Source organism: Lithobates pipiens, unplaced genomic scaffold (genome assembly GCF_037356315.1).
Source record: "Lithobates pipiens isolate NorthernLeopardFrog02 unplaced genomic scaffold, aLitPip1_a1.2 Scaffold_27, whole genome shotgun sequence".
Taxonomy (NCBI): Eukaryota; Metazoa; Chordata; class Amphibia; order Anura; family Ranidae; genus Lithobates; species Lithobates pipiens.
Genome location: NW_027507788.1, coordinates 116,496,257 through 116,518,906, shown reverse-complemented (window position 1 = coordinate 116,518,906; position 22,650 = coordinate 116,496,257). Strand labels below are relative to the sequence as shown.

The 22,650-nt window shown below is 43.3% G+C and overlaps 1 protein-coding gene across 2 annotated transcripts in view; it reads right to left on the bottom strand.

Moving 5' to 3' along the window:
* The window catches only part of LOC143934084 (E3 ubiquitin-protein ligase CBL-like), a 175,547-nt gene that overhangs the window by 69,291 nt on the left and 83,606 nt on the right, over positions 1-22,650 (bottom strand). For both annotated transcript variants that reach the window (XM_077457392.1, XM_077457393.1), the window contains exons 5-12: positions 20,745-20,866; positions 19,240-19,377; positions 18,585-18,672; positions 17,994-18,125; positions 17,702-17,902; positions 16,550-16,681; positions 16,100-16,462; positions 15,826-15,920 (exon numbers count right to left, since the gene is read on the bottom strand). In XM_077457392.1, the coding sequence (XP_077313518.1) occupies positions 15,826-15,920; positions 16,100-16,462; positions 16,550-16,681; positions 17,702-17,902; positions 17,994-18,125; positions 18,585-18,672; positions 19,240-19,377; positions 20,745-20,866 (1,271 nt within the window). The remainder of the gene's footprint in view (positions 1-15,825; positions 15,921-16,099; positions 16,463-16,549; positions 16,682-17,701; positions 17,903-17,993; positions 18,126-18,584; positions 18,673-19,239; positions 19,378-20,744; positions 20,867-22,650) is intronic.

Here is a 22,650-nt window from a genome sequence, read left to right as displayed (position 1 = left end):
GGGAGGATTCCTTCATCCACCACAATTATATGGAAGGACGATGCGTTTTTTTTGTTCATATTGCTGGCTGAATTAAAAAAATCAAAAAACAAAAATAAAAAAAAAAAAGAATAAAAAAATAAAATAAAAAAAATACATCTCAATTCAACTATTCCTGAGAGAAGCAGTGGCTGAGAGATTGGCATATGCAGCCCAAACAAATGCAGACAAAGAATGGAAAACTAAAGTTAGTTACCAGGTAACGCCATTTCCATTAATCTTCCAGAACAGCACATGAGAGTAGTTCCACCCACCTAAAACAGGAAACACACGATCCACATTCCATAATCACATAAAAAGAGCAGTCACCCAGTGTCCTCAGTAGTAAGGAAGAACCAAAGGCAACTAATGGTATAACATAACCCAATAAAACACAGAATATGGGGCGGAGGTCCATGCTGTCCTGGAAGATTAATGGAAATGGAGTTACCAGGTAACCAACTCTAGTTTTCTCATTTCATATTCCAGGACAGCACATGAGGACATTGTAGAAATAACCTATTAGGGTGGGCTACCGTTTCCAGGAACTAGATTATAACGCTAAGTCCTGGAAGAACAGCAGAGCAATGTGTCAAAACACTGTATGAAAATTAGACCAGGTGGTGACTTTGTAGAGCATTTGAGGCAAAACTACTAATTCTCTGTCTATGCAGAGATTAAAGACCTGAGAAATTACCCAAATCCACTGGGCAGTTTGACTTATAGAATTATGATCAGAGTGCCCTGAAAAGGTGAACCTGATCCACCTGCCTACAGTGTACTTAGACACCCGAGCAACTGACTTGGGTCCTGCAAACAGTATGAAAGGGCCATTTTGCTTTTTCCCGTCATTTGGATTGCTTAAGATAAAATACATTGGCTTTGATTCCTCTCTTAGGAAGGATTTGAAAATGGGGGAGAAAGCAACAATACCGAAGCCCTAAGCCTGAAGCCTAGTCATTCAGAACCACAGATCTGTTATAACAAGTAGCCAGTCTGGGATAAACGTATAGTGGGATTTCGTGAAGGCTAAATATCCTCAAAATACTTATCCTTGTCCAACAGTGTATAAAAGGAAGACAAGACATGCTGAAATGTCACTAAGTCAAGCAGTGGCCTCAGAGAGAAGGATTGAGCCCTAGAGCATTGTAGACTAGGGATATCCTATTGTGCTGCCTGTGTAACATGGCACCACCAAGGTGGTTTTGGCTATTAAAGGGATGTAAAAAAAAACCTTGTCTTTTCCTCACCATAGGGATTCCTGGATCACTACAGGCAGTAATGGGGAAGGTAGGAAAAACCTACATCACAAAAACTAGGTATGTGCCTAGGCCCTGGCCACCATCTTTTCCTCTAGGGAAAATAGGATTTTTGTACTCACAGTAAAATCCTTTTCTCTATAATTCACCAACCGACACAGTTCCTCTGCTGTAACTACATGGGTTGTATAGCCTGCCATTAGGAGAAACTAGACAAAATTGTTACACAATACACAGAACTTTAATATCGCCCCGATATCGGGGGGCGGTCCCCGTGCTATCAACCCTCCTCCTCCTGCTAGCAGCTTCAGTACGTCAACAAGCAGTATAAGGTAGAAAAAAGGAGGGGTGGGTGCCATGTCGGTCGGTAAATTACAGAGAAAAGGATTTTACGGCGAGTACAAAAATCCTATTTTCTCTTATATTCACCAACCGACACAGCTCCTCTCTGTAACTAACTACATGGGACGTCCCCAAGAAGTGCCAAACGAGGGGTGGGAAAAAACAGCATTAAAACCTTCATCCGCCATGGCAAGTGGGAACTAGTGAAACTAAACCCACAAAAAAAAAAAAAAACAGCAGTGTGTGGAAACTCCACCACAAAACCGGGCATCAACAGGAGTGATCCCCCAGACCGCAACCTTGCGGAAGTAATGTAACAGTTCAATAGCGAAACAGTACTGTGTTTTTATCGAAAAACCAGGGAAAAACCCAATAGCAACTACACGCCCGCCTGCATAACTTTGCAGCCAAAACCAGCATCAGCCGATGCACTGACGTCTACCTTGTAAAACTTGGTAAACGTATGGACAGACAAAGTCGCCGCCTTAAACACCTGAGCGACAGACGCTTGGTGTCGGAAGGCCCAAGACGTTCCGATTGCTCTTGTAGAGTGGGCCGTGACTGGAAAGGGAGGCACCTGCCCCTTCAAGACGTAGGCTTGGACTACAATCTGTCTGATCCACCTGGAAAGGGTGGCCGACAAGACCGCCATACCCTTCTTAGGACCAGCCACCGAAACAAACAATGAGTCTGACTTCCGAAAGGAAGCTGTGACAGACAAGTACACCTTTAGAGCCCTAACCACATCGAGAGCGTGAAGCGCCCTCTTTGGGTTGCTTCGGCTTAGGGCACAACGATGGTAATACAATGTACTCATTGATATGAAATGCCGAGACCACTTTCGGTAGAAAGGATGGTTGCGGACGCAACACTAGAGGTCGACCGATATGGGTTTTTCTCTGGCCGATATTTAGAAATCATGGCGGCCGATAGCCGATATATGATGCCGATTTTTTTGGGCCGATATGTTAGGCCGATTTTATTTTATTTATTTTTTTTCCTTTTTATTTATTATTTATTTTTTTAAATCCCCCTTGATCTAACACACCTTTCCACTGGGGTGTTTTTCAGGTGCTTTTGGGCTAAAAATAGCGCCTGTAAAGTGCCTGCAAAATGGCTCCCCTGCAGTCTGTGTCAAAGACAGAGTGCTTTCACACTGAGGCGATGCGCTGGCAGGATCTTAAAAAAAAAAGTCCTGCAAGCAGCACGTTTGGAGTGGTGTATACTGCTCCTCCACCACTACTGCCCATTGATATGAATGGGCACCACTGCCGAAGCGCATGCAATGCGATTTGGCAGCAGTGCTTCATGGGCGCATTTATCCTCTTCCTTGGCCGCTAGCTGGGTTAGATGTGCCCCACTAGCAGCCAAATAGCACCGCTAAAATGATGGTAAAGAGCCGCTAAAACTTGCGTTTTACCATCAACGCCTGCCCGCTCCAGTGTGAAAGCAGCCTTCATAAGTGATACAGAAAATTTCTTACATTTAAACATTTATTAAACAAAACAAACCTCCAGTTTACTTGTATGTATGATTTAGATAAAAAAAAAAAAAAAAAAAAAACTATATATTAAATAAAAACAGGTAGTCAAAACTTTTGGACGAAAAAAAAATGGGCTAACTTTACTGTTTTTATTTTATTTTTATTTTTTAAATAGTGTATTTTTTCCCCAAAAAATGCATTTGAAAGACCTCTGTGCAAATGCCGTGTGACATAAAATATTGCAACAACCGCTATTTTATTCCCTAGGATCTCTGCTAAAAAGTGATTTTCTGGCAGAAAATACAGGATTTTTACTTGTAAGCAACAAGTGTCAGAAAAGATTTAGTCTTTAAATGGTTAAACTGAGAACTTCTACACACAGAGATGATTTCATTCATTCAAGTGTAAACATTGTATCTTTCTGTTCTTTTCTTGGCAGCCTGCCCAGAGAGGAGGAAGACGTTTCTATGGCAACTTACACTGACTTCTATTACAGAAGTCATTTCAAAGTCCCGCTGAATTACCAGCACAATCGGCCGATTAATAAAAAAACGGCAAATATCGTCCGATATATCGGCCGGCCAATATATCGGTCGACCTCTACGCAACACCACCTTATCCCTGTGGATGACCAGATAAGGCGACTTGCAGGACAAGGCCGCCAGTTCCGAAACCCTCCTGGCCGATGTGATGGCCACTAGAAAGACCACCTTCTGTGAAAGGGTCAACAGGGGAATCTCCTTGATATTCTCAAACGGTGGCTTCTGAAGCGCCGACAACACCAGGTTCAAATCCCACGGAGGACACACCGGAGGGACTACATGGCGCAGACCCTGAACAAAAGTACTCACTAGTGAGTTAAACGCTAGGGGTCGCTGAAAATAAAAAAAATAAAAAAGACAGCCAAAGCTGAAATTTGCCCTTGATGGTGCTCAATGCCTACCTCTGGTCTACACCTTGCTGAAGAAACAGCAGGACAGCAGGATCCTGGATATAGAGAAGGAGCGCGGATGCCACCCTTTCTCCTCACACATGGAGATATAGGCCTTCCAAGTACGATGGTATATCTTCCTGGAAGAAGATGTCCGCGCTCTCAGCATAGTCGGAATCACCGAGTCCGACAGACCCCGGTTCCTCAATACCTGGCTTTCAACAGCCAGGCTGTTAAAGCCAGCGATGGTAAAGCAGGGTGAAAAAAATAAATAAAAAAAATCGGACTTTGAGATAGGAGGTTCTCTCGCAACGGCAGCCACCAGGGAGCGTCTGCCACCAGGCGCACCAGCTCTGCGTACCAGGCCCGCTGAGGCCAATCTGGTGCAATCAGGATTACTGGAATCCCCTCTGCTTCCACTCTGCGAAGCAGACGTGGTAACAGTTTCAGTGGAGGAAAGGCGTAGATCAGCTGGTACTGATCCCACGGAGCCACCAGCGCATCTGACACATCTGCCCACGGATCTCTTGTCCTGGACACGAATCTCGGGACCTTCCGATTTAGGCGGGAGGCCAATAGATCCACATCCGCTGTGCCCCATTTCAGGCACAGCATCCTGAATACCTCCAGATGCAATACCCATTCTCCTGGGTCCAGCATCTGTCCACCCAGATAGTCCGCCTGCCAATTTTCCACCCCCAGGATGTAAATGGCTGACAGGGCCGGAAGGTGTCTCTCTGCCCGCCGAAGTATGTGAGTGACCTCCCGAGCAGCGGCGGAGCTTCTTGTTCCCCCTTGGTGATTTATGTATGCCACAGCCGTAGCTTTGTATGACTGTATCCTGGTTGGACGCCCTTGAAGACACGTCGACCACGTGTCAAGGCACAGCCTGATCGCTCTCAATTCGAGCAGATTGATCGGCAACTCTGATTCTTCTGTCGACCAGAGGCCCCGAGCCGACTGAATCCCCAGCACTCCACCCCAGCCGGCCAGACTGGCGTCCGTAGTGACCACCGTCCATTTTAGAGGAAGACTATTTTCCGGCCAGAATCACCGGGGACCTCAACCACCAGATCAGGGAGTCCTTGACTGGCTGGCTCACCTGGATCTGCCAATCCAGGGACAACGGAGATTTGTCCCATTTTGTCAAGATCTCCTTCTGCAGGACTCTGGTGTGGAACTGGGCATAAGGTACTGCCTCGAAAGAGGCCATCACGAGCCCCACCACTTGCATGCAAAAGCGGAGTGATGACCACTTGCGGTTCATTAGTAGTTTGACCGCAGATCTGAGAGTCTGCAATTTGTCTGAGGGGAGAAAGACCCTCGCTTCCCTGGAATCCAATAGTAAACCCAGGTACTTCAGACGCTGGGTCGGCACAACCACCGACTTCTTTAGGTTCAACAGCCACCCAAATTCTTGCAGAGTCTACATGGTGATCGCCACATCCTCCTCTAATTCTGAGGCGGAAGAAGCTCTCAGGAGATCGTCTAGGTAACCACGATCGCGATCCCGCGTTGTCGCAACAACGCCAATACTGGAGCCAGTACTTTGGTAAAGACTCGGGGGGGCTGATTCCAGGCCAAAGAAGAGAGCCACAAACTGGTAATGGGCTTCCCTGACTGCCAAACGCAGACATTTTTGATGCCGAAGGCATATGGGTATGTGCAGGTACGCACCCTGGATGTCCAAAGATGCCAGGGAGTCCCCTTGATGGAGTGCAGCGACTACTGAGCGAACTGATTCCATTCTGAACCTCTGCACTTTTACAAAGTGATTGTGTAAGGCGGCGACTTTGTCGTCTGTCCATACGTTTACCAAGTTTACCAAGTTTTACAAGGTAGACGTCAGTGCATCGGCTGATGCTGGTTTTGGCCGCAAAGTTTTGCAGGCGAGCGTGTAGTTGCTATTGGGTTTTTCCCTGGTTTTTCGATAAAAACACAGTACTGTTTCGCTATTGAACTGTTACATTACTTCCGCAAGGTTGCGGTCTGGGGGATCACTCCTGTTGATGCCCGGTTTTGTGGTGGAGTTTCCACACACTGCTGTTTTTTTTTTTGTGGGTTTAGTTTCACTAGTTCCCACTTGCCATGGCGGATTAAGGTTTTAATGCTGTTTTTTCCCACCCCTCGTTTGGCACTTCTTGGGGACGTCCCATGTAGTTAGTTACAGAGAGGAGCTGTGTCAGTTGGTGAATATAAGAGAAAATAGGATTTTTGTACTCGCCGTAAAATCCTTTTCTCTGTAATTTACCGACCGACATGGCACCCACCCCTCCTTTTTTCTACCTTATACTGCTTGTTGACGTACTGAAGCTGCTAGCAGGAGGAGGAGGGTTGATAGGACGGGGACCGCTGCCCCCCCCCCCCCCCCCCCCCCGGGCGGGAGTAAAGTTCTGTGTATTGTGTAACAATTTTGCCTAGTTTCTCCTAATGTAACCCATGTAGTTATAGAGAGGAGCTGTGTCGGTCGGTGAATAAAAGAGAAAGGAGTTTTGATACTTTCCCCATGTACTCCCATGCAGTCAGGTTAGCATTAGATGGCAACTATGAAACCTACTTAGTCATTTACAGCTCTGCTATACCATGTATAGCAAATACCTTTAAACTGAATATGAGCAATATGCCAGGATATTCCGATACAATGATAACTCACACCCTACATAATCTTCATACAAAGGATACCAAAGGACATCTAGACCAGCCTTTCTCAACTCCAGTCCTCAAAGCACCCCAACAGGTCATGTTTTCAGGCTTTCCATTATTTTGCACAGGTGATTTTATCAGTCTCACTGCCTTAGTAATAACACCAACTGTTTCATCTAAGGGAAACCCTGACCTGTTCGGGCGCCTAGAGGACTGGAGTTGAGAAACACTGATCTAGACAATTGGCCTTTGTATTTTCTAGATTTCTGTCCCAATGCCATACATACCCAAAATGCATATTCCCGTACCTATGACCTTTATCCCCTCTGAATGCTGGTAAGGCAGCTATGTCAGTGTCAGTACTTCAGAGGACTGAGCCCATAACAGTAACGGAACGTTCATATTGACTTGCTATAGCTGTTCTATTAGGATGGCTGAGTAAATGAGATGTACTAATGTAATTTTAACATATACTGTAGTACTGAACTTAAACATACCCAGTCGAGTATAAGGGTTGGAGTGATAGCAAAACGTAATACCCTATACAGGCCATATTCCTTCCCATTAACCCGCATATAATGTGCTACAAGGTACATATCAAATGAATGAGCGGCCTGCATCTAAAGCAAAATGGCCCGTTACACCCTTTACAACACCAGACATATAAGCTTTTACCACTGTATAAAAACAGACTCTAAGAGTAAGAAACATTATATTGACAACACAACCCCATGTAAAGGGCCCAGTGTTGCAATCGATATAGTGTCACATATTCAACTACAATGTTAAGACCTACACTGGAGGAAGAACACCAAAAATACAGCATATGAAGAAGAAACCTCCTAAGTTACTTTACTAGTTATATGTTTGAAAAAAAAAATAGATTTTCTACTTTCCTTCACCTCCATGGTAGATGACTGGAATCATACCCTCTAACCCTTTACCAGATTGAGGCACAGAGAGACTAATGGTAATGGGTAGGGCTGAAACAACTAATCTATAATGAAATCCGCTGTCAATGATCTTCATTATCGATTAGTTGCTCCAATTAGTTGGTCACAGCACGCAACTTCCTCCCTGCCTGTCAGCTCCGCCTCTGTCCGAGTGTTCTTCCTATAATCCCCTCTGTACAAGCCGGTGGCGCCACTGTATACCTTTTGCATAACAGCATTCATATGATCGGGCCGGCCACCTCTCTCCTCCCATTTGATGCCTCGTGAGAGAAGCAGATGGTCATATAGGCGCCAAGTTGTGATATCAATAAGGTATACATACAGCAGCTTACTTTTCAAAGTGAAACAAAAACAGTGACATGACATTTCTGGGAGGACAAGTGTCCCTTCATTGGTGTTCCTGGAGGAGGGGGGGGGGATAGTGCCTCATCATTGGTGTTCCGGGGGGGGGGGGGGGGGGGGGAATAGTGCCCCATCATTGGTGTCAGTCTGAGGAATAAACAAACCTCTCCTTACCACAGGTTCAGTTCCTCCAGCTGGCTTGCCCCCTTTTGGGTCTGGTCCCCTGTGAAACAAACCCCCTTTCTATCGCAAACCCCCTCTAGTCCAGTTGCTTTTTTATATTCAAATGTGACGTTTCGTGAACAGTTACAGTTCACCTCTTTTCAGAATGTTTGTTTTTGTACTGATTTTTAAACATTTGCACAGTTGTGTAATGTTAATGAAAAAATTATAAAGTTTAAATTTTTTTATTCTGTTTTTTAATATTTAAAACGATAAGTAGTGTAGCGCTTCTATTAAAGTGGTTGTATGGTCAATTTTCTAACTTTTACCTACAGGAAAGCCTATAATAAGGCTTACCTGTAGGTAAAAAAAATATCTCCTAAACCTGTACGGTTTTGGAGATATTCCCCTCGGCATGCGCCGCTGACTGCAGCGGCGCATGCGCACAAGGGGGTTCTCGCCGTGAAAATCCGGCAGCGCTTGTCCGGCCAGACTGAAATCTCCCGCGCGCATGCGCGGGAGTGACGATATCGCGGCTCCGGCCACTCACAGCGCCGAAGCCGCGATACCCGGAAGAGACGCCGAGGGAGCATGTCAGCTCCCTCGGCGTGGATCGGGCCAGATGTCGGGGCCTTGTTCTAAGGTAAGTATTTCATAATGAGCTAGTATGCGGTGCATACTAGCTCATTATGCCTTTTGCTTTGCAGGTTTAAAAAAAAAAAAAAAAAAAAAAAAAAAAAAATTTGCGGGTTTACTACCGCTTTAAGTGGAAAGGTAATCCCATGAGAGAAAAAAAAAAAAAAAACAGAATGTGATCACAGGGAATCAAACTTCTCAGTAATCACATAAGAGAATCAATAATCACATGGGAAAAGTCCATAGACAATCGCAGATGATAATAGAGTCCTCTATAGTGTGACTGGTGCACAAAGGGTGTAATAGGAACTTCTTCAAAAGTCGGGTATAACCCAATATATCAGCTTGTCTGAAGACTCAAAACGACTGTAGACCCTGGGGGGCGTCTCACAGGGGGTTCTCCGGAATGTTCGTCAGGTAGTCCAATTCAGATGTAACTCAATTGGAATTACAACTCCAAACGAGGAGTGAAGGGTTTGTAGAAATTAGAACAAAAAAGAAAAAAAAAGTCTAAGTCAGACTACCTGACGAACATTCCGGAGAACCCCCTGTGAGACGCCCCCCAGGGTCTACAGTCGTTTTGAGTCTTCTCTACATCTGGTCGTACCACCACCAACCTATTTTCTGGTCCTAGGTCTGGACCCCAAGCGCTCCCGACTCAACCGTCGTAAGACCGTGTGAGTCCATCACATTCGGTAAGAGTATTCTACCCACCTTTTTTTGATATCTTCAGACAAGCTGATATATTGGGTTATACCCGACTTCTGAAGAAGTTCCTATTACACCCTTTGTGCACCAGTCACACTATAGAGGACTCTATTATCATCTGCGATTGTCTATGGACTTTTCCCATGGGATTATTGATTCTCTTATGTGATTACTGAGAAGTTTGATTCCCTGTGATCACATTCTGTTTTTTTTTTTTTTTTTCTCATGGGATTACCTTTCCACTTAATAGAAGCGCTACACTACTTATCGTTTTAAATTGTTTAACTTTGTTTGTTTGAAGTGTTGGCAGCTGTTTTTTCACTTGTTTTTTTGATATAGCGCGGTGTTTTCCCCCCCTTTCTTCTGTTTTTTAATATTATTTGAAAAAACAAAACAAAAAAATTGCATATTGATTTTGTTTAAATTATTTTATCCGATTAAGCGAAACAATAAATCGGCCAACTAATCGATTATGAAAATAATCATTAGTTGCAGCCCTAGTAATGGGCGTTGAATGTAAGGGATTTCATCCTCTGCTGAATGAAAGATCAGCAGCAAAATCCATGGGCCTTTTAAGTACATATGCAAAGACAAAAGCCCTCCAAAGTAATGTACATCATATTAAAAGGACCCTGTAGAATACACAAGACCAGTATTGAGGTGTATTCATACTAGAATCAACAACTACAAATCTTGCAGAATCTTCTGCAACAAGGAGCACCTCACAAAGATGGCTAATGTAATATCAAATACCTATCTCCACACACTATATACACACACACACACACACAAATAATGTAATAAGTGGTGGAACATGTATGTATATATGCACGCACACATCTATTTACTAAGACATTGCATAATGTTTTATCTACAAATGCTTTACATCCCTGTTGTCAATGTACATCGATGCATCAAGACAACACATAGCAGATTGCACATGACAATGTAAAGGTCAGGTAAAAGCCTCCCAAATCCATACGTTCACATATACAAAATTAGGGCTATAATTCAAGCAGACTATTTATCCTAAAACATATGCAGAGTCAAGAAATTGAATCACATATGAGGCATGATCCACAATGGTACCAAAAGAATATAAACCAAACACCACAAGCATAAGCTCCAATGTTGAGTATATAAATTCATAGAGACATAACATACAGCAGAAGCATGAAGACAGATCCATAGTGTGTTCATCTAATACCCAGCAGCAATACATATGTAACTGATGTCTATGCCACAAAGTCAACAATTCACATAATCACTGTCATAGATATAGTTTAGTCTCTGGCTACATTATACATCTATCAGGAGGTGGAACCCAGGGAGCTCCAGGTGATAGAAGTCTAGGCCTAAGCACGCCACTTGAGTGCATAACAGATAGTTGTAACCCATAATGAGTACAGCTTCAGCACCTAAACATAACCAAATATTTAAGACAGAAACAAATATGAGTCTCCTTAATATACTACATATTTAATCAATGTATATACACAGTGATTGCAGTACACATAAATTGCTTTACATAGTCCACAATAAAGTGGGAGACAGACAAAGCCTCCCAGCTCATAAGTCCAAATCTAGTGATAAAGCCGCTGACATCTTTGAAAGAGGTGTCAACCATAGCAGAGCAATGAGAAGGTCAACATTTGCAGACATTAACGAGCAATCATTAAACACAGATTTGTCCAACCCTTGCATAGGGGTTAAGTCCAGGAGCATGTCAATTAAATGTTGCAGGATACACCTTTAATGTTTCTAATTCAGCCTAGGGGTGGGTTATTAACCATATGCAAGAACAGAAAGTCCTTATTAAATCACAGCAGACCCCACTAGGCCGTCACCTCCCCCTGCTGGAAAAAAAGGCGAGTGGAATTGATGGTAAACATGGAGTAAGCAGACCCCAGTAGCTCTGTACATGCACAAGTGTATGTAGAAAGGAGTTCATAGGTTGCAGCTTACGTTTTTCTCTGATTTTGCCAGCACTCTGCTCTGCAGATTGAAAAATGGAGCCTCTGCCTCAAAAATGACCACAGAACAGAACACAAAGCAAATTCACCCTGTGTTTGTAGGAGGCACGCCAACACCCACAGCAACCAATATCCAAAGAGAGGACATCATCCTATGGGTAACCCCACACTGTGCCTCCCCACAGTATAGGTATGATAGGAAGGAGAGCTATAGAAAAAAAAAATCTCAAAACAAACTACCTTGGAGCCGATTCATAGCAGGCGTCATGGTGGAATCATACTGCATAGTGTAGCTTTACTGACCAGATGAAGTCTGCTGTATTAGTCCTGGGAAGATCCAGATCCACCTACTGCTCCATTCCCCACCTGTTTGCGCTCCCTTCCCAGTATCTGTGGATAATGGCACCAGGGTATAAGCACAAACCCACCATATTGCTATCCATTCAGGGGGACCTGCTGCATAGCTGGCTACATTCTGTCCAGGCCTGCACACAATAGCTTACCTGCCTCAGCAGACACATGCCCCTCCCTGGAAGTAATCAGAGACTTAGGAAGCCTAAACTTCGGCCTCACTGATCCCTGGGTGGTAGCTGCTCAAACCATGCAGTTCTCCTTCAAAAATATTTGGGGGAGCCAAAAGCCATGATCCATCAATATAAATCAGCAGCAAACATCAGGCAACCGAGGACATGGAGCTTGACCAAATGTGAGTAAGAGAGGGATCCACTAGAGCCTTGGCTCCCACAGGGATAGCAGCTTCTCCTCCAGCAGAGAAGGAACCTTGGGAAAAATCAAGACGGTTAATGGGAGGGAAGGTCCCACAGCTTAGATACTTACAAAAGTAGCCTGGAAAAAACCCTAAAATATGCGACCCCTTCAAGCCACTGTTCTGGAATCACGGGGAAGCAAATACAGGGAGGCCCCTGCAATTAACACGAAGGCCTGAGGGAAAAACTAAAACCCATCTAGATGTTCCTGCTAGGCCAGAGGGAACACAAATATTGAGGACACCGGGTGACTGTGCTCTTTTTATTTGATTGCGGATGATGTGTTTCCTGGTTTTAGGTGGGTGGAGCCACTCTCACATGTGCTGTTCTGGAAGATGAAATGGGAAATTTAGTTTTGGTGAACTGGAGTCTGACAATGAAACAGTAGAACAATGTCCTGGTTGAGGTTAAAGGCAGAAATTGCCTTGGAAAAAAGGCAGTTCTGGGCCTCAATAGCACCATATGCCTATATAGGATTCCTTGCAGGATAAGGTAGCGCCAGTAGAAAGATGCATCACAGAGGTGGTGTTTACAAAGCAAACTACTCTGTGGGTGAGACTAGGAAGAGGAATGTCTGCTATGGGTTCAAATAGCATTCTCTGAAGCATACAACCAGATTCCCCACAGTCACAGGGGAAACGATAGGGGGGGGGGGGGACTATATGGGAAGTTCCCTGTACAAAGGTCTGAAACAGAACAGAAAGAGAAGAAACCTGGCCACGGATAGTCTTAAAAGCTCAACACTGGTCCAGGCCCACCACATGGAGAAAGTCCTGTGGTGACAGGAAGTGACGTATGCCTTCAATATCGGATGACGGACATTGTGAAAAGTAGACTTCCTAGATTTTAGTATCATAAAAATCACAGACTCAGAGATACCCCTGTCTCTCAGATTCTAGCCTTCAACAGTCACGCTATTAAAGCAAACGACCATGAAGCAGGATGGAAAATTGGTCCCTGGGACAGAAAAGTCTGATGATCCAGCCACTGTCTCCCAGGAGTCCTGCCAGGTCATTGTATCACATCCACCTGGGCCAGTCTGAAGCAATGAGGATAACCAAAAAGACCTCAATTTAAATTCTGCTAAGCAGACATAGTGATCAGGCTGTACTTATCTAAAATAGTCATTAGGGCATCCATTCTTTCCACTAGAGGAACCCTGTAACTGGGGAGACACTTTTTATCCAGTTAGTTGCTGAACATGGTACAAGAGGAAGTCCACATTTGGTGCACCCCACATTTTCACACGGGTACATTGGGATCTTTGGGTGTAGGGAACAATCCCCCCAGTTCAGGCACTGCTGGTTCAGGAAGTCTGCTAGCCAATTTGCTTGGGATGTGAGAGTCTCTTCTGTCTGTTTCTTCAACAGGTCATAACAAAATTATTCCACAACGAGAATGCCTCTAGAGCAGTGTTTCTCAACTCCAGTCCTCAAGGTGCCCCAACAGGTCATGTTTTCAGGATTTCTCAAAGATGAAACCGCTATGGTAATTTCTAAGGCAGTGAAACTGATCAAATCATCTGCAAAATAATGGAAAGACTGAAAACATGACCTGTAGGGGTGCCTTGAGGACTGGAGGTGATAAACACTGCTCTAGAGTGCAGTAGGGCATATACTGGGATCAAGCACCTTGATAAATACCCAAGGTGCAGACAAGAGGTTGAAGGGCAGGGACATGAACTGGTAGTGTAGGAACCCCACAGCCCAGGAATTGATGTGCTAGAAAAGGCAGAACAAGGAAGCATTCTTGATATCCATAGAAACCAAAAAATCTCCCTGGTGAAGGAAGGCAATGACAGATTTCATACTTAATTTTTGAACCTGAATGAAAACATTCAAAACTTTGAAATCCAAGATGAGGTGGGTAACCCATTTGGGTTTGAGAATAGTGAACAGGTTGGAGTAAGAACAGAAAATATTTACCTAGCATGTACCTTAATCCAGAAAATCTGAGAGGGCTTGATGAGGGTTGGTTAATCTGTGCAGTGCCACAGGTTTGTGGTGAAAAACTGACAGGGGGAGGCATGTCTGGAAGCAGAACTCCAGTGTGTTGATCTGGGATACCCCCTTCTGTGCACAAGCTTCTGAAATGCAAGCAGTCCAAACGTCCACAAAAGTTAACAAACGTCCCTCCACTTTGGAAAGTTGGGCACATTTTCATGCTGAGGAAGGTTTGACAGATTTGACAAAGTAGCAGAGCTTGTAAGTGGACTGGAAGCCAAGCTTGGGGGGGGGGGGGGGGGGGGTCATGAAGTAAAGGTCAAGGGAGTGAACAAACAACATTTTTAACCAGGCAAGAGAACATTTTGCAGTCCGTTCCTTAAGCCCCGAGGAAGAAATGTGCTCTTTAAAATCGGTGGCATCTTTAATAATGCTCTCAAGATCCACTCCGAAGAGATGCTGTCTCTTGAAGCCATGCGGATCAAACATCTCTTGTGCCTATCTATGTCCTATGCATATATATATACTGACATGGGAAATGTGGGAAACAAGACTGAGGGCTGGGAAACCACACTGGTTGAAGCATAAGGCTCACCCTCTAGTTTGCATTAATGCCTTTAATTTTGTAATAATAGCAGTAAACTAAATCCTCAGGGGTAAGCTCATCAAAGACTGGAGCAACTTAGAATCACAATGTCTCTATGGCTAATGGCTCAGATGCTGCTAAGGCTAGCTGCAAATCAAATACAGAATCTGCGGCTGAGGGCAAGGAAAGTGCTTGCGGCCTCTGCAATCAAAGTGGAAAAACAGCTGGGCGATTTGGGTCACAAAGCCTTGCATGACTGTGATAAAGACTTTTGATGAATGGGCAGAGGTGCTAGCTAACACCATTGAGCTAAAGTGGACTCTGAAGGTGAGTCCAAGCTGCAGACACAGCAGAGTTGCTAGCAGAAAGTGAACTGGGGCACCTGGTACAGCCAGACTCCACCTATTGCAGGACCCAGTGCCAAAAGAAAAACATAACAGGCTGGTCCCATACAGTTGGGTTCCAGGTACAGTGTCCAAGTTGCACACCAAGAGGAAACATCTTAATAGTCCAAGGCAATAAGAAGTCAGATCTTGACAGGCATTTTAGAGAGGAAAAAAATGAATGGTTTAAAAAGCAGCGGAGCAAGGTAACTCTAGGTGTGGCTCTAGCAAGTTTGTGTGTCCATTCCCCTGAAGGCAGCCTGCATATAACCCATTGTCCACAAATACAAGACCTGTACTGTATGATTAAGATAATGGGTTTGCTTTTCACCGAAGATAAAAGACATCAATCTTCCTAAGGCACTAGCAAAAAATGGAAGTATCATCAGAGTGTGAGGGGTTATTTGTCAGTTTATGGATCTTGTTTGCCAGTGTCCAAATCCTCCTGTAGGCAGCAGTATAACCCAATGTGCCTGAATTCTTTTGTTCCTATGTGCGTAAGCAATTACTTTTAATCTTGGGTTAGGATATACTTTAGGTTAAAAAAAAAAAAAAAAAAGCATAAAAAGGATACTTTCCATGTCTGAAAAAAAAATGTGTAATATGCTCTAAAATGTTTCTTGTCGATTACTTCCCTCACTATCTAAATAGTAACAGATAAAACATGTATTGAGCATTAATTTCTAGAATGCACACCTTGAAGCCAAGGAGTAGATGGCATTAGCAGATGAAGAGGCCTTTACTTTGGGATCATCCAAATCAAGACTCGCCAACAGCTCCACACTGGCACTCTGCAAAAGAAAAAAAAACATGAATACTTAGTAAAGACAAGCTAGAGTAAACACAATAAGATCGGAAGTAAACAAAGGCTCCTACGTATACACAAGGAAGGCAAATGACAAACATTTGTTCCAGTACAAAACCTGCCCCCCAAGACGGCCCATTTATTTGTTTCACATTCATGACTTACTGTTGCAGGGTTGTCTAAGCTCAGTGTGCTACCATGACGATCTTTTCTCTCATCCAGATGTGAAGGCAATGTAAAGGGCAGTGAGTGTCGGTTGGTGAGCTCCTTTCCTCCAGTCCATGGATCATTGGTTGCCAGACTAGGTGGGGGAACTTTGGGTACAGAGCGAGAAGGCCAAGGATCTGCAGGACGGCTTCCTGAAAATGAAAGTGGTTTGTCTGTAGGAGTTGATGGAAGAGGTCTCCTCTGTGGCCTGCTTTCACCTGCAATTGAATGTGGTCTGTCAGGGGGTGGAGGTGGTGGGAGATCTCGAAGTGCTGGTGGAACAGGTAATGGTTTGTCCTTGTGATGTAAACTGCTAGGAGCCTGAAAGATGCAGTGAACACACATATTTTAACGCCAATAAATAACTTTGTTTTAGAATATTTAGTTGCCAACCAGAAATAGCCTCACCTTGGAGATGGCAGCTGGGCTTGAAGCTCCTTGAGTGCTCTGAGCTCTCTGATGCAGCAAGTCTAAACGAGGTGGCACAGGTGGTAGGGCTGCTTGTGGAGGAGCAGACATTGGTGAAGGGGGTCTTTCAACCTAAAAACAATGTGAAGTTTATATGCACTTAAGGACAAATTACTTTAAAATTTCTCCTAAAAGTTAATTCAATCAACTGAAGGTGCGAGAATATAAACCAGGCCTATGAATACTTTGCCTATACAGTTTGCTTAAGTTAATTCCCAAAAATTCTAAAACTTCAGCCAAATATACTGGATTTTTTATTTGTACAAAATCAGATATATTTAAAACACAGACCTAAGATGGCATGTATACAGGCGGAAGGGAAACCCAGTAATGTGTGTACGGGCATTTGGGTTCGACAGACTAGAAGACAATAGGGAATGCCCCAAATGCCTCATGTCTAGAAATGATCTCAAGCAATAATGTACACCAGATCACTTGACTTCAACATGAAATGTTAAAGCTGGTCAGAGACCAGATTCCTACACCAGTGATGTGGATAAGGATGGAGAAATCATTATACACCCCCCCCCCCCCCCCCCCCCCCCCCATCCCAGAAAGGATATTGCATTTTGACAGCTGGACTCCTAGCTATCAAAATACACTGATTAGCAGCAGCTGCCAATTGACAAAAGTTGTCTGGTCATTGCTGAACTGGACACATTTCAATCTGTGGAACTTCACTCTCTCATTCAACAATGATTATTTTTAATCCTCAATGCTACTAGCATTCGTAAAAAGATAGGAAGCCATATCATATATACTTGTTTTAACTTTTTTTTTTTTTTTTACATTTCTTCAGTTAATTCCTGGTTTCCAGGCCTAGGCAAATTATGTCATACAGAGCAGGAGTCTTCAAAAGGGGAAGAGGAGTTTTTACAGCCAAGCACACCCTCCTGCCTGCATGCCTGAGCTAAGGGGCACGTGGATTCCAGAAAGTAAATGCTACATGAATCATCTGCCCTTGCTCAAGATTGCCACAGCCAGAAATGCTAGAGGGAGTGTTTTTTAAAGTGATTTCTCAGCAAAATGAAGACCGCTACAAAAATCTGTCTATCATACTCCTTAGTTGTGAAGAATACATTTAGCACAAACCTTGGACCCTGCCAGCATGAAGAGAGAGTCATTTCCACTATCATCATCATCATCTTCATAACAGGGAGAAGGCGCTCCATCTAAACATTGTCGCAGCATTTCTGCCATACTGCCACCTCTGGGGTCAAAAGGATCCACAACAATAGGCTCTGTTCCTTTGATTTCACAACGGCAGAAGGGGCAGCCTTGACCCTCTGATTCCTGGAAACAAAAACACAGTTTATTGGTATAGGCAAGTGGCAGTAATTTTAAGGATTACTTGAAATGGCACAACAGAAACTTTTACACAAACCTGCCAGGAGGTGAGGCACAAAGTGCACATTAAGTGCCCACATGGTTCAATTTTAACATCCTTATCGTTTTCAGCGCATATCTTGCAGAGCTGGAAAGTGGAGCCCATTTCACAATACAGCTCATACTGCTCCTGGGGAAAAAATAAATAAAAAAAAAAACAGTTATGATGAAGTTCTAAAATTTACAAACGATACAGTACGTTTACAAAAAAGAGCAGTCAGGTTACAAATTAGAATTTCAACGTGCTTTTATTTTTAAAGACATCGCCGAGGATGAACACAACTGGGCTGTCTATATGGACTTTGGCTTCACTACCTAACAAGTCACTGACCTGGAGCATGAATGCAGCCAGTGAAGTCTGGAAAAAGCCTAAGCTCATATCCTGCATAACTATCCCAGGGCAATGATTTATTAGCTAAAATGGCTATAAAAAGGAATGCAGTCCAAACCTCTATCTTTAAACAAGATCACCAATGGCTGCTCCTATATTTCTACCCTCAGTTTTACTTTGATTTCTAAAATTTGTATTTTAAAACCATCAAAATATCTGCACCTGTTTGCCTGAAAAACTCTTCCTATAAAAACATACCTGAGTAACTTTGATGTGGTCCTGAGGGGTGGGCTCACACAATCCTGTTAAATCTGGGTTCTGGTTGCGACCATCAGGAAAGAGGTAGCTGCAAGTACAGAAGTAAAATCAGAGAAAGGCTGGCCATACATTATTAATTTTTTTTTTTCATTCGTCAAGAAAAAAAAAAAAAAAAAAAAGAAAACACAACAACTACAACAACCATTGGGGATTTGATTCCTCATCCACAAACTAGCTGTGGATTGGGGGGAATCTCTCCCGCTGAACCTTTGTATTCTGACAGTGGAGAGCCTTTTCTACCACTGGCTGAATTTATCGATTGACTTGTGTACCCAGCCTGCCGGTACCTGCTGAACTGTCCAAATTTCAATTCAATTCATCTTTGGTCACCTGAAGACTACATTTATAAGGTCGTGTTTATCTTTATACATCTAAATACACACCATTTTTCTTTTTTATACACAAAAACATGTATGCAGAGTGGGACACAAAGTAAAATTGTTTACAGACAGACAAAAATATTTACATGCAAACACAAATAGAAATCAGAAAGAAAATAAAAATAAAAAATAACGTATGGGAAAAATGCACAAACAGACAAATTAAACTCATATTAGGTATATGTGATGAGAATGGAAAAACAATATGTTCTTACAATCCTTCCCGGAAACCGTCAATCAGAGCCTGGAATAGTGGTTTATTATGTGGGATGGTCTGCAAAATGTTGCCATCTCCTGTAACGTATCCAATTGCCCACTGACCAAGACGAGTGCAGCTTAGACGAAAAATGTAACTAAAAACACACACACAAAAAACACACTATTGAAACAAAACCACCAAATATTAGGCAGGGCATAATGTGCAATTAAAGTTTAACTTCTATTTATATTAACTAGTCCCAATTGTCCCCTCATGACAGGATATCTGCACAGAACACTTTTGTGTATGGCTGAGCCACTGCATGTACAGTATTGTCTCTCCCTACAGGAGGAGATTAAACATGTTGCTTTAGCCATGTGCAGAGCCCAAAGCCGAGCATGCCAGCTATGCACTTAGGCATATCAATGCAATAAGGAGGACAAGAGGGACATTCATTCAAGGGTACATGAATTACATTTTCTGTTATAGTGGTTGTAAATCTCAGACATGAAAAATTAATAAAGTAATTCCTCTATAGTGTGTAAAGCCCCTATCACACAGGCAGACCAATCGGGTCCACCTCTCAGTTACAGCTGTCTGCCCACTGAGCTATCTGCATAGTCCCGCAATCTTCTGGGACCCGCCTACCAAAACCAGGTAACTGCACCCCCCGCCTCTGGTGTAAGAGAGGACCCTTGGGCTTGGTTCACATCTATGCAAATTGGATGCAGTTTACACCACATCCAATTTGCAGAACATTTTAAAACCTATTCGTTTGAATCAGGCTGGTTCACGTATGTGCGTTGCATTCGTACTCCGCATTGCCCAAAAAACGTGTACGTTTACTAGGCATTGCGGTGTGAATTACAGCCACATAATCCTCAATGGGAACGCATCTGATTTGCAGAAGTGTTCCGTTCTGAACACAAATTCTCTCCCCCTCCTCACTACACCTCCCCCTCTCCCTGCTCAACTGATCAGAAGCTACAACGGAGAGAAAGAGATGAACAGCTGTTTTTTTTCTTCGCACAGAGAACGGAGCTGGAATTCGCACCGGACCGGTGTTCATCCAGCCTTAAGGGAACTCTGATAAGGACCCAGAGGTGAGGGACAACCCCGATGTAAGGGAAGACAATGATGGGGATCCCAATATGAGAGGGGACCCTCATGGGGAAATTTTATATTTTTTGGACTTGTGAATATCTGTAAAAAAAAATCTACTATGCTGCCGTTGTACTGAATAGTTTGGGGACTCCTGGTTTAGAATGCAGAAGAACGAACAGTTCATGGCAAGGCTGAGGAGATCCAGGCCTTGCTACTGGGCTCTTTTAGATGTAGACAAACTCAATGCATGTACAGAGCACAGGATAACACAGTATACACAACATGGGCTTCAAATGTATTTATCTTTTTTTATAGGCAAGCTCAAATCATGAAATAATGTGGTTAACAGCTTAAACTATACAATTCAAATTGCAGCATTTCATGAAATGTATTTTATTAAAATATAGAAGAACTCACCTGCCAGGCTTGTGGATGAATTTCTGAAGTCGAGCCTTGACTTCATCATAAGTTAAAAAAGCCATGTAGCCAGGATGAGTTACAGCCAAACTATTCCAGTTTCTGAGAAGGGAAGACCAAGGCTGTTGCAAAATAAATAAATACAGGTTGAATGTAGCACAAGCCATAGAAACATAAGGCTAGGTTCACACTTATGCTGTGCAGGAAATGCTGGGAACTGCACACGTTTCTTGCAGCGCATGCAAATCGCACTGCCCTTGCGATTTGCTGCAGGTGTCAATACAAAGGAAATGACACAAAGTGCATTTACCTGCACCAGGTCACATGGTACAAAATGCCCATGTGATCCGGTTCCGGAGCAGTTCAAAAAGGTGCATGCAATTCTTTGGTGCAATGAGACCAGCTTATTCAAATATAAATGGGCTCAAATTGCACTGTACTGAATCGCATGTGAATTGAACAGGAATGCAGTGCAGTTCCTGTGCAATTCACATGTTGTTCAAAGTGTGAACCAAGCCTAAATTAACCAAAACAGACAAACCTTATCCAGAAGGCGACAAAGAATTCATCCAGCATTAAATTGTATCTAAACCCAAAAACAAAAAATAAGATTTTTATAACAGCTTACCTGTAAAATCCTTTTCTTGGAGTACATCATAGGACAGAGAGCCTCAAGTATTTACTTAGTGGGTTATAGCTACCTTCAGGTGTTGACACTGGCACACCCAATACAGGAAGCTGACTCCCCTATATAACCCCTCCTCCTTTCAGGAGTATCTCAGTTTTTGTAGCCAAGCAATATACTTACACCCCATAAAACAGAGGGGGTGGGAGCTCTGTGTTCTATGATGTACTCCAAGAAAAGGATTTTACAAATAAGCTAAAAATCCTATTTTCTTTATCGTACATCATAGAACACAGAGCCTTAGTGGGACGTGCCATAGCAATGCTACTTGAATGGAGGGAGACACAACATGTAGGGCACCCCCAGACCTCGAGGACTTATACTGCTGCCTGTAGCACACTGCACCCAAAGGCGATATCCTCATTCCTTCTTACATCCACTTGATAAAATTTTGTCAATGTATGGACCGAAGACCAAGTTGCGGCCTTGCAGATCTGAGCAAAGGAGGCCTGGTGACGCACTGCCCAAGAAGCACTAACTGCTCTGGTAGAGTGCACCTTAACTTGAAAAGGGGGAATCGTATCCCTTAAATCATAAGTTTGAATTATAACTTGCAGAAGCCACTTGGCAACAGTGTATTTTGACCGGGCCTGTCCTTTCTTAGGACCCTCTGGCAGAATAAATAAGACATCAGTCTTATGAATCTACGCAGTTTTCTTTAAACAGATTTTCACTACTCAAGACAATGTAATGACTTTTCTTCCCTGAAACAAGGTTTTGGGAAAAACGATGGCATGACAATATCTTCATTGAGATGAAAGCCTGAAACCACTTTTGGCAAAAAGCCTGGACGAGGGCGTAACATCCCTCTGTCCTCATAAATAATCAAATATGGCTTTTTATAAGAAAGAGGAGCCAATTCTGAAACCCTCCTTGCTGAGGATATAGCAACCAAAAATATCAGCTTCCTAGTCAGAAAGACTAAGGGAATATGCTGTAATGATTCAAATGGCTGTTTTTCTAACACTGACAAAACTATATTCAAGTCCCAAGGGGTTAAAGGTGATTTAACTGGCAGATTAATCAGCATCACCCCTTGTATAAAACCCCAGACTAAGGAATGCGTATGCAAGCGGTCTATGAAATAAAACTGATAGACTTGGCCCTTAATAGCTACTTAGGGCCAACTTCACCTCTACGCCCAATTGTAGAAAGGCAAGGATTCTGCCTATAACATCTCCGGAGGTTGCCAACCCTTGGATTCACACCAGGAAACATACG